The sequence below is a fragment of the Chenopodium album genome, chromosome 19, assembly GCF_948465745.1.
Source record: "Chenopodium album chromosome 19, dcCheAlbu1.1, whole genome shotgun sequence".
NCBI classification, from domain to species: domain Eukaryota; kingdom Viridiplantae; phylum Streptophyta; class Magnoliopsida; order Caryophyllales; family Amaranthaceae; genus Chenopodium; species Chenopodium album.
This window is the reverse complement of record NC_137852.1, coordinates 39703997-39716722: the sequence shown is the minus strand read 5'-3', so window position 1 is coordinate 39716722 and position 12726 is coordinate 39703997. Positions and strand designations below refer to the sequence as shown.

The following is a 12726-nucleotide window of genomic DNA, read 5'->3' as shown; positions in this document are numbered from 1 at the left end:
CTGTTCATATTTACTTAATTTCAGTTCAGTTCAGCTCCAATCAGTTCAGTTCAGTTCAGTTTAGTCAGCTCCAATCAATTCAGTTCAGTTCAGCTCCTAATTTCCCTCTCTCATAAAATATTCATTTCAGCTCAGCTCAGTTCAGTTCAGTTTAGCTCCAATCAGTTCAGTTCAGTAAATGTGAACAGACCCCTTAATTATTTTAACTTTTTTTTTTTTGAAGCAAATTAATTATTTACGAGTATATCAACGGGCTATCAGCTAATTACCAAATAGGGTGAAAATAATTTTTGGCTTTTGTAACAAGTAAACTAATAATCGTATGATAAAATCTCCTAATCCTGTCAACCAAAACAACGCAAACAAACTAAACCCCCCAGAGAAGAAGTTTCAGAGATTATAGAATTTGAGGAGAGAGAAAGAGATGGCGAGAGATAGCTGCTTAGCTAGAGTTGGCGCTGGTGTTGCCGTCGGCGGTGCTGTCGGAGGCGCCGTCGGTAAGCCTCCCTTCTCTCTCTTTCTTCCACTTCGTTAAACCCTAGGCTTTACTCTGCAATTTTTATTTTTGTTTTTAAATTTTATTTTTAATCTGTTTAATTTGTGTTTTCTATTCAATGTCTGATTTTTGAAGTTTTATTGGATGTTATTGGGTGCTTATTGGTTAATTAATGAATGAATAAACATTGAGTATTGAAAATCTGATTTTGGGGTGATTTTTTTTGGTCAATTTTTGCAACATGGGTAAGTATTTGTTAATTTTGATATGTATTGTAGATGTGGTATGACTTTTTATAAATGGATTAGCTAATTTTACTTGAACAAAATTGTAATTAGTGCAACATGGGTTAATTTTTGGAAAAGGGTTTAAATTTTCTTGTTTGAGATGTTTATATATCTGTAGTTTTTGGATTAGTTAGAGGATGGATATATGGGTGCATTGTTGGTAAGGTTATGACGGTTTTCGGAATTGTTTTCGTAGCACACTGTGAAATTGTGACTTAGACTTTTCCTGGCCTTATAATTGTCTTTTGGAAACCACCTTTGATGCTTGCTAGCAAGAAATAATTGTTCTATGACTTTCTTTGATTTCTCGGTTATTATTGGTATCTGAGCATGTTGAAACGGATATTATATAGTGTTAAGGTGAAGAGGAAGACACACCTTCTAATCTGTGCGGATCTTAGGGTGGTTGAAGATTCTTCTAGTATTGGTTTGCTATCAATAGTGTTTAGAAATTTAGGCCTAGACATACCTGAAAATGACATCTGGTTGCCACACTCTTGGATTGTAGGATCATGTATTAAATTAGTTGAAATGCAAAGAATTATCATTGCTGGTATGTAACTGATTTGATTTTTGTAGAAGGGCTCAAAGATTTGAAGTGCATTATATGTATTTGTTATCCATTCATGAATCTGGAGTCACTCAATCATTTTCACTAAGTAAAATGTATTATGTGCAGGTGCTGTGTATGGAACTTTTGATGCCGTCCGAAACAAGGTATATTCTGAATTCTGGCTCCATGCTTTAATGTTCTTTGTTATGAGAGACAGGATTGTTGCATAGTTTAAAAATTCAGTATGGCTAATTTGTGTCGGATGTCAGATCCTAAATGACATCGTATTCCTTCACTGAATAGAAGTTCTCTTTCTGTTAACCATATATTGCACATGCAATCAATCAATCAATCAATCAATCAAAGCCTTAATCCCAAAAGTGGGGTCGGCTAACATGAACCAAATTTGATTATTCCGTGTAGTCATCAACATAAATCTTTCTCCTCCATCCCTTACGATCCAAAACTTCATCCTCACGTAAATCCATGCACTTCATATCCTTTCTCACTCCTTCCAACCAAGTCATCTTTGGTCTCCCTCTTCCTCGTTTAATCCCTCCATGGTCCCACTCTTCCACTCTTCGCACCGGTGCACCCTCGGGTCTCCGTCTTACATGTCCAAACCAACGCAGACGATTTTCCCTTAGTTTATCTACAATGCCCGCCACACCTACTTTCTTGCGAATAACCTCATTTCTGATTCTATCTCTTAAAGTGTTTCCACACATCCACCTTAACATGCGCATTTCCGTAACCTCCATCTTTTTAATATGCTCTTTCTTAGAAGCCCAACATTCTGTACCATAGAGCAACACTGGTCGTATGGCAGTCCTGTAGAATTTTCCCTTCAACTTTAAGGGAATGCTGCGGTCGCATAACACTCCCGTGGCCGCTCTCCATTTAAGCCACCCTGACTTAATCCTGTGGGTCACGTCTTGATCAATGTCACCATTCTTCTGGATGATCGACCCTAGGTACTTAAAACATTCACTCATGGTCAAATCCTTTCCATCCAAACTCACCACTTCATTGCGTGTCCCCCTCTGAGTGCCAAAACGACATACCAAATATTCAGTCTTACTCCGACTTAGCTTAAACCCTCTAGATTCCAACCTTTGCCTCCATTGCTCCAACTTGACATTAACCCCATCCTTAGTCTCATCCACCAAAACGATATCATCTGCGAACAGCATACACCATGGAACCTCATCTTGAATTGGTCTAGTTAATTCATCTAGAACCGTTGCAAAAAGAAAAGGGCTTAATGCAGACCCTTGATGCAATCCGATTGTAATAGGGAAATCTTTTGTCAACCCTCCGCATGTCCTCACATTTGTTGACACATCCCGATACATATCCTTAACTAGGTCTACATACCTTCGTGGGATACCTTTCTTCAACATTGCCCACCAAAGTATCTCTCTTGGCACCTTGTCATATGCCTTCTCTAAATCAATAAAGACCATATGAAGATCTTTCTTCTTTACCCTATAAAACTCCATCATTTGTCTTATCAAATGGATTGCCTCCATAGTAGATCTCCCAGGCATAAAACCAAATTGGTTATCTGAAATGCTTGTGCATGCCCTCAACCTTTGTTCAATCACCCTTTCCCACAACTTCATAGTATGGCTCATAAGCTTAATCCCTCGATAGTTAGAACAATCTTGAGCGTCTCCTTTGTTTTTATAAACCGGGACCAAGGTGCTCTTCCTCCAATCTTGTGGGATCCTTGTAGCCGTCCATATCTTGTTGAAAAGGTTTGTTAACCAATCAATACCAATCTTACCCAAACACCTCCACACCTCTATCGGTACCCCATCAGGGCCAACCGCCTTCTTAGGTTTCATCTTCCTCAGTGCAATCTCCACCTCTACTCTCCTAATCCTTCGCACATACTCCATGTTGATTTCTTCATCACTCATAGAGGTATCTCCTATCACAACTCCATTACTTCCATTAAATAATTCATCGAAGTACCCCTTCCACCTGTCCTTGATGCCCTCCTCTTGCACTAGGACCATTTGGTTCTTATCTTTGACACACTTCACCATGCCAATATCCTTCCTTGCCTCTTGTCTTCTCTTTGCCATCTTATAAATGATCCTTTCTCCCTCCTTGGAATCAAGCTTTTCATAAACCTCCTGATATGCCTTTTCTTTTGCTTGGCGAACAGCTGCCTTTGCCTTGCTCTTAGCCTCCTTATACGCTGCAAAGGTTTCATCACTCCTACATTTTCCTAAGGCTTGATAGCATTCCCTTTTTTGCTTAATTACTGCTTTCACCTCTTCATTCCACCACGAAGTATCTCTCTGTACCGAAGTTCTTCCCCTTACTTCCCCTAAGACCTCTTTGGCCACTCTTAGGAAACAGTTCTTCATTCGTAACCAAGTCATGTCCGGATCCACCTCTCCATCCCAATCCGCTTCTTCAATTACCTTTTCTGTAAAAACCTTAGCTTTTGCATCCCTTAGGGTCCACCATCTTATCCTTGGTTCTTCTTGTCTAACTTTTTTCTTCGCCTTCTCTTTCAGACGAATAGTCATTACCAATAGCCGGTGTTGGGTGACCACACTCTCCCCTGGGATAACCTTACAGTTTATGCAACTTTGTCTATCTATGCTCCTTGTGAGCAGGAAGTCTATTTGAGTTGCATTTGCTCCATTCCGAAAAGTTATCAAGTGTGAATCCCTCTTCTTAAACCAAGTATTAGCCAAAATTAAATCATATGATTGGGCAAAATCCATAATAGCTTCACCACCGGCGTCCCTCTGCCCATACCCAAAGCCTCCATGGACACTCTCATAGCCATCTCGGCTCGCCCCAACGTGCCCATTTAGATCCCCTCCAATATATAACTTCTCTGAGTGGTGGACACCCTGCACCACCTCGTCTAGGTCCTCCCAAAATTGTCGTTTCTCTTCTGCATCTAAACCCACTTGGGGAGCATAAGCACTGATAACATTCACAATCTCCTTGCCACATAGCAACTTCAGCCTTATCAACCTATCGTTCTTCCGATAGACCTCGATCACCTCTTTTGCCAACCTCTCATCGAGAACCACACCAACCCCGTTCCTAGCTCCACCATTCCTTGTTCTGTGGCTCGTTTCTTGCCCAACATACCATACCTTATACCCCAAAACCAAGCCTCGAGCTCCTTCTCCTGTCCATCTTGTCTCTTGGAGGCACATGATGTTCACGCGTCGTCTTTTCATTACTTCTACCAATTCTGCTGATTTTCCCGTAAGAGACCCCACATTCCAAGAACCAATCCGCAAACTAAATTCTTTTCTCCCACGCTCCCTCCTGATCCCAACTCCAAGCCCTTGATTATTTGACACCACAATTGGGCAATATGGCGCGTCGCTTCTGGGCGACGACCTAGCAACCCTTACATACTTATCACTGCACCCGGGTCTGGGAAGTGCAGCGCGTCGCTCAGTAGGGAACGCCCCAATGGCACGCCCTTGCTCATTTGACACCACACTCGGGCAATGTGGCGCGTCGCTTCTGGGCGACGACCTAGCAACCCTTGCATACTTATCACTACACCCGGGTCTAGGAAGTGCAGCGCGTCGCTGAGTAGGGAACGCCCCCACGAAAATATCTGTTTGGCTCATGTCATGGGATGTGACGAAGTTTTATACTGGCTGTCACTGGCCTACCGTAACCCTCCTCCTTTATCCAGGCTTGGGACTGGCAGCGGGAAACCCACTGGCGGAGTTATATTGCACATGCAGAATCACATAATTTTGGATTTTTTTGGGATACAAATTTCTTATGGTTGTTTCATTACTTAAAAAATATAATCAGTATTTGGGTTTTTTTTTTTCATCCTTTGACTAGATTTCGTGATTTGTTTTATGATTAATGACTGTTTTTATTCTTCTTGATTATTTTTGGTTTAGTTTCCAGTTAAATTTTATGACCCCCCCTGATTTTCCTCTAGTATTGGTATAATCAATTTGCCTGTAGTTCTTGAGTGTTTCCTGTTTGGTTGGTTGGGTTCTTCGTTGTTGCCACCTGTTATATGGTGGTTAGACTTGTCACCTTTATTCAACTCTCCACTCTTTGTCAGTATAACTTCTATAATCATTGTTAGTCACCATAGTCTTGTCACCTGTTTAATAAGCTAGGCACGTAAGTACGTAACTATCCGTGGTAATGTTCTTTACATCATATTCTTCTAACTACTGCATTTGATTTTTATTTTTGATCCTTGATATGATTGTACGCTTTTAAGGAAAGATAGTTAGAAATTGAAGAATAATGATCTGATTTAGACTCTTTTGGCTTGTCTCTTTCAGTGCAATTTAGCTTTTGAACATACAAAATGTTGGTTTGTCCTTCTAATTTGCCATACAGGAAGTCATCTGAACTTTGGAGGTCGGGGCAGTCACTCTTCATATGCTATTTACCTTGCTTATCACACTTTACTAAATAGATTATCCCATATTGAGGAAATAAAGACACTATTTGTGTAACCAATTGACTAGGGTACCCTCTCTTTTGCTTGTCTACCCTCTCTTTTTGTGAGATGGGCTACATATGTCTGGTGCAACTCAAGTAGTGTTCAGAATTTTCCTTTTCTTTTGCTAATGTGCTGTCAGCTGTGTAAATGAAGACGTTGGGGGAGGAGCAGAAGATGAAAATGATTGTACCTGAGGAGTGATATAATTGGAGATTCATGAAGACAACTTCTAATAGTCTTCTGTTGAGGGTAGATTTTAACTGCAAGATACGAAGTATATTATCATTAGTAAAATTTATCACAAACCTAACTTGCTGGCTCATTCTATTCCCAAAAAATATCTTAACAACTTACATCCTTGGCAAATTAGCAATTTTAACTTCCCATAACACCAAACTAGACCTCAGTGGATTAATGAAGGTGGAATTGTTGATATCTTATAACACATGATGTTGCTCATCAATGCAGCAAAGCTCTGTTAAGTATATCTACTTTTAGAGATCCTAGCTCTCATTGCTATCAGTATTCTGCAGGTTAGTGACTAGTAAGTGTAGATCTATTGATGTAATAATTAGTCTAAATTAGAGGAGTTTTTTTTTTCCAGTCAGTGAAAATGTTAGTCAATGTAATACTTTTTTTTTTTGTTGAGGTGGGAATGCAGTTGTTGCGCTGATCTGGTAGGAACTAGAACATCGTGTCAGAATTTTTTTAAAAAATTATTATGATTTTTTGTTTAATGGCATTGTGTTGTCATTTCTTCTGTGCAAGGTGTTTTGACCGGCCATCTTTAGTTTAGGGTTTAACAATGAATTGGTAAAAGTTCAAATCAGTGTGACAGTATGTACGGTAAGTGACTTAGTTTTATGTTCTAGCAGGAGCCACTTGTAAACCTGTCATAGAGTTGCCGTTAGGAGCATGGTTGCTAGTCTTGCTACTGCATCGAGTTGCATACACCTTTCAAATTTTGGCAATCTCAACTTGAAGCCTTATTCTAATGGATGAACAAAATCCTAGTAGAGAGAGAGAGAGAGAGAAAGAGAGAGAGAGAGAGAGAGAGAGAGGTTGAATTCTGATAGAATTGTGAAATTATCCACTCACTGAGCTGATTGCTAGATTGAATTACTCTGTGAAAGCATTTTGTTAGGATTTTGGTTGTTAGTGATTATTATGAAACAGGCCAAACGTTATAATGGCTGATCGCTACTTATAAATTCTTGGTGAACGCATTTTGTCTGGATCCTGATTTTGTTTAATGCCAGTTTTCATAGCCTATATTTCCTATTGATGAAGAAACATAATCGGACTTTGGCCTTTCTTGTTATCTATAATTTGCAGTATTGCTTATTGGTAAGATAGAGAGACTGATAATGAGTTAATGACTAATGAGTACTGAGTTTGCTTTGAAGAATTTCGTGTTGAAGTTATTTATTTATTTATTTATTTTAACTGTTTATTGAACTCTTGATCTTGTTTCACAAGCTCAGTTGGAATTGATTGAACTATGCAGATTCCAGGATTACTCAAGATCAGGCATATTGGTCAAACAACCGTCGGTAGTGCTGCAATATTCGGCCTCTTTCTTGGTTGTGGAAGCTTAATACATTGTGGAAAGTCATATTGATCGTCTGTCTAGTTGTCTTCTAGATTTTGTATCCATATGGAATTTCCTGTAACTTTCAAGGACAGTGTCATGACCGATACTGCTCCAAGAATGTGGTTTTTGTTTTGTGACCTATGGCTACGGGGATGTCTGTTGAACGATTAATTAAGTTAAGGTCAAGTACGAAATTGTGTTATGAATAACGTCAAAATTATATTCCAATTTTTACATTGTGGGGATAAATGAGTCATCTTCTATCATGTTTTCAGATTCCAGATTAGATTTGTCATTCGTAAATATATGTCAAAATATGTTGAAGAGTAGTAGAGTACCAAACAAATCTTTTTTACTCTTATCAAATCTAGAGATGACCAAATGAAAAAAGTGAATCAGAACCTGAAGTTGATCAATAAAAACTCAATTTGTCTTGACAAAAACCTTAGATGACTGACAATGCAATCTGGATAAAACTTGAACTCAAAATAAATTACTCCATCTCATATAGTTGTGTCCTTGTTCTTTTGCAAATCTTTCTTTTTTATGCTCATGTGATTATTCCAAAAATTTATGCTCATTTGCAAATCTTTCTTTTTTTTTTTTTTTGTCATGTGATTTTAGAATATTACTGTATCATTCATGGCCCTCTTTTTGTGCACAAAAAACTGTGTCATAATTGTAAGAGGTGCTGAGTTGTTCATGGTAAAATTGATACTTGAGAATGTTTTACCCTCCTCCAAACCACTGCCTAAAGTGGTGGTTTTGGGGTGAATAACGGTTTCACATGGGATAAAATATTATCCTTTGATAAAGAATTATGTTTATTAAGAAGATAAACTAGGCTCCCTCATAAAAATCAACAAAACTCCGTACTAAATTTTACTACTTACAAAAAAAGTATAAGACACGTGATAAAGAATACAAGGGTTGTGACTTTGAGAATCTTCTCATTCCTCAATTGCTTAACACAATTTATTAAGGGAATAAACAAATTTTCGTAGTTCCATGTTAATATTTTCTAGATTACTACTCAATTTGAACTTGATTTGACTGAATGGTGTTCACATAAATCAATTCGAACTTGATTCAAAACTCAACATGAACTAACCCGATCTAATTTTATGACTCTAGTCAAAACAAAAATGTGAAATAGGCCACCCAATCAAGTTTTTCAACTTGGCTAATCCTAATGGAAACTCCAAAAAATTTGACATAACATCCTTGTTCTACCTATTAGAATTTTCCATCTTTCATACTAATCACCAAATTTTCACATTTACAAGGCAACATAATAATCCAAAGTTTGAATAAACGCATTATTTGATTTGATTGTTATACAAAGGGGACCCGAATTTTGGATAAGGATCTCTAAAACATTGAATAAATCCTCCAAATATTTTTTTTCTTAAAAAAAAAAAAAGTAAAAGGGAAAAAAAAAAATCCCGAAAATTACTCCTCGATAAAAACTTCAAATAAGAAAATAATCATTACATTCCCAAATTAAAAACCCGACAACCTTTTAAAATTAAAGTTTTTGCCTTTTTTACATTGCTCGAAATTTCTTTCCTTCTTTGCATTTTCAATGCCATTAATATATCTTCAAACAATTAAACCCTAATTTCTTTTACTCGTATTACATTCATCTTCTTCATAATCGTGCGTTTTAAACCAGGTACATATTGACAATACCCATTAATTTTCATTATTTTCTTCTAATTTTTGTGGAATTTACCCAATATAAATCCTTTTTTTGTTTAATTATTTATAGCATTAATTACTTTTTTTATTTTTTTTTATTTGATAGCATTTTCATATCAATTACTTGTGTAGTTGTATGATTTGTATCACTTATTTTTTTGATTTATTTTAAAGTTTTGATTTTGATTTTGATAAATAAACAGGGTAAGAAGAATTAATTAGCAGCATTAATGGCGATGAGGTGGGGCATGTCTTTGAGAGTAGCGACATTGGTGTGGGTAGCTTTATGCACTTGTATTTCTGTTATGTTTGCATTTGCGCAAGATATTACTAGTTCTCTAGATTCCTAGAAATTAAGTTCTTCGAGTTTTACGTCGTGTTGATGGTGTAATTTAAATTAGTACTAGTACTATATCGATTTGATTCTTCTTAGTAATGTGAATTACTTGAGTAATTTTATTCCAATGATAGATAGGTGAAATTAAAAGGAATTGCGTGGTTAAACAATTGAAGTACAATGATGTGAATAGTGCTCCAAATTCTTAATTGATTGTTAAAAAATTACAATTCGTGTACTTTTTATTTTCTTCCCCCTCCTTTTTACTGTTTATGAAAGCTTTTACAACACTTAACTTCACTTAAATTTACGAAAGTTTATCATCTTTAATTATAATGGTATTAATTATTTGAAAAGATACATGATCAATATGAATGCTAAATAAGTAAATAGGGGTGTAATGGTATTAATTATTTCACGTCCCCACATTAAATAGTTATCTAATCGATCTTTACCCCATCACCCATAAACCATAACATCGAACAAAATTCATCACTTTTTTTAATGTACCAAGCTAAAGAGTCCCATATGTGCCCATCACTTTGATATCCACCCTTATATAAAACGGACTTAAAAGTTACCCATTTTACCCATCTGATTCACCTAAATAATCTATGCATTACCTTATATACACTTCACATGCCATATTAATTTTTATATTTTACTCACGTAAAAGTACAAACATAATACACTAATTTAGGTTAATTTTATCATATTCCCCTCATATAGAAAATCATATACATTTTGAGTCACAAAAAATGACAACAGTGACAATCAATCGGGGACGGAGGGAGTATCTAAATCATATGTGAATAATAAACGGACTAAACTTTCATAAACAGAAGGAGCTCAATAGTCAATAGCATCTCTTTATACTTTCTCGTGGGACCAATTATTTATTGGATAAGAATTTTAATGAAATGTGATTAAAGCCGAATCCTCTAGATAAAGGCAAAACAAGGGATAAATTCGATAAATACATACGTATATATAAAATCATTATCACGTTATTACACATTCAACCGAACAACTTTTTTCTTTTTCCTTTTTCTCCTTTTGCACATTACTCCAATTTCCAACTCCTTCCCTTAATTTCCAGTTTTTAACCTTCATCTCCTCGTAATACAGGTAGTCAGGTACACTTTGAAAAAACAAGATCACATTTTATTTATATTATTTTGATTAGTTTCATGAATTTGATTATTTTGTTTGATTTTATAGTAATTAACGATATAATTTTGTTAATAACAGGGCAATTAAGAAGCAAAAAGGCAGCATCAATGGCGATGAGATTGAGCATGTCGTTGCGAGTGGCGGCATTCGTGTGGGCAGCTTTGTGCAGTTTTCTTTCTGTCATGTTTACATATGCTCAAGATATTGCTAATTCTTAGGTATTATAACAAAATTTTTTTTTTTGCCCGAAATTAGGGTATTCTTCTTCCTTTGTTCAGAATTAATTATCACGTTGATTATGAACCGCGGTGTTGTAATTGAGTATAACAGAGTGAGTTTAATCGAAATTAGGATTTTTTTGAAAGATATTTTATTATGATAGTGTTTTTTTTTTAATTTTTTTTTATTCGAACAAGGATGTAATAAATTTGATTGGGATGTAAATACTAAATACTGATAGTGAATGGTTGGAATTATTGAGTTTAGAGACTATTTTTGATACTTCGATTGTGTCCATTTTTTTTTGTAATTTTGGTTTTTTTTTTTTTTTTTTTTTTTTTTTTTTTTTTTTTTATACTTCCTCCGTTTTCTTTTACTTGCAACACACTTTTTGGCACGCAGTTTTAGGAAATGATTAGTGAGGATATATTTTTTATTTATTATTAGGAATATTTTGGTACTTTTGATTGTATCTAATGAATGTGTGTAATTAATTAAGAGATATGGTGGGAAATGTTTAGAGTTTTTCTTTACCCTCCTTACTCTGAAGTAGAGTGATCGACTATGGCCTGCCCCGCTAGCCCAACTTGTCACGGTCCGAAAAGTGCGTATTATATAAGCCTAAAAGTCGGAAAATTCCAATTTTTACCTGATAAGCCGGCCACTATTAAGCGAGATTGGACATAAAATTTGATGTTAAAGCCCAATCTAGCTCGGATTTTGGTCATCTCTACTTTGAAGCCATAACTTGTGTACGTAGGTTCAGTTGGGTCACACCCTTTACCAATTTTTTTAAAAAAAGAATGAATGGGTGTAGTTATACGAAACATATTGAGGAGGATAAAATAATAGATGGTGCAACTAAAAAAAACAATAGAGGAAGTGCTAGTCGTTGTCATACATTATCTTAATTATCATATTTGTGCTAATATGGACAGTTGTACCATGCTAATTTTGATACAGAATTTGAGGCTATTGAAATTTGGTGGCAAATACTTATCACAACCTTAACCATTTTGTTTCATGATGTGAATGGAAGTTAGTTCTTTGATTGATTAAGTCAAAAATTTTAGGGTAATGATTTAGAGCCACATATAAGCATTTAATATACTTACTTTTTAGTACTTCGTATAAAGATGAAAATGTGTCGACAATTTATCAGTAAATCGGTGTAATAAATGCTATTTAATGTCTATTCATTCCGCTCTTAGCTTCTAAAGGGTTGCATATAGCTTTTTCCATAATTTTATCAAAAAATGATAAATAAGAACTTGGTGGCTAATGTATTTCTTAACTTTAGCTAAATTGTTTCATTTAATTTTTTTTTTTTTGAAAGAAATTTCATGATCAAGTCAGTTAAATATGTAACGCTTAGGGCCTGTTTACATTTACTGAATTGAACTGAACTGAACTAATTGGAACTGAGCTGAACTGATTGGAGCTGACCTGAAATGAACTGAACTAAGCTTAATTGAATATTTTATGAGGGAAGGAAATTAGGAGCTGGACTGAACTGAACTGATTGGAACTGAACTGATTAGAGCTGAAGTGAACTGAAATTAAGTAAATGTGAACAGGCCCTTAGTTGCTTTACTCCGTATCTAAGATTCTTTAGAGTACTTGTTTGTGCGGAAACACATCCCTTTTGCTTGTCGCTTGAATATGAAATTGTCTTATTCATACACTTATATCATCAAGCTATACAAGTATACAACACCCCTTTTAAAGTTTTAAATGATTATGCACAACACTTGTTATCAATTTTTATTCAGCACCAAAAAAAAAAAATTATCAATTTTATTATTTTTAGAAAATTACATAACATTGATACTTACAAAATGTACTATGTCCTTTAATTATTATCTAATTTTCTAAATCTCACAAATAATATG

At 35.6% G+C, this 12726-nt stretch overlaps 1 protein-coding gene and 1 long non-coding RNA gene across 2 annotated transcripts; both read left to right on the top strand.

Moving 5' to 3' along the window:
- Positions 1 to 354: 354 nt before the first annotated feature.
- Positions 355 to 7670, top strand: LOC145595536 (uncharacterized). Its single transcript, XM_081651950.1, has 3 exons — positions 355 to 497; positions 1463 to 1500; positions 7318 to 7670. The coding sequence occupies exons 1-3, from the start codon at positions 425 to 427 to the stop codon at positions 7429 to 7431; spliced, it is 225 nt and encodes a 74-aa protein (XP_081508076.1). The 5' UTR covers positions 355 to 424; the 3' UTR covers positions 7432 to 7670.
- A 2793-nt stretch (positions 7671 to 10463) lies between these two features.
- Positions 10464 to 11095, top strand: LOC145596184 (uncharacterized). Its single transcript, XR_014103076.1, has 2 exons — positions 10464 to 10578; positions 10694 to 11095. It is a non-coding gene; the product is annotated as an uncharacterized LOC145596184 (long non-coding RNA).
- Positions 11096 to 12726: the final 1631 nt, after the last annotated feature.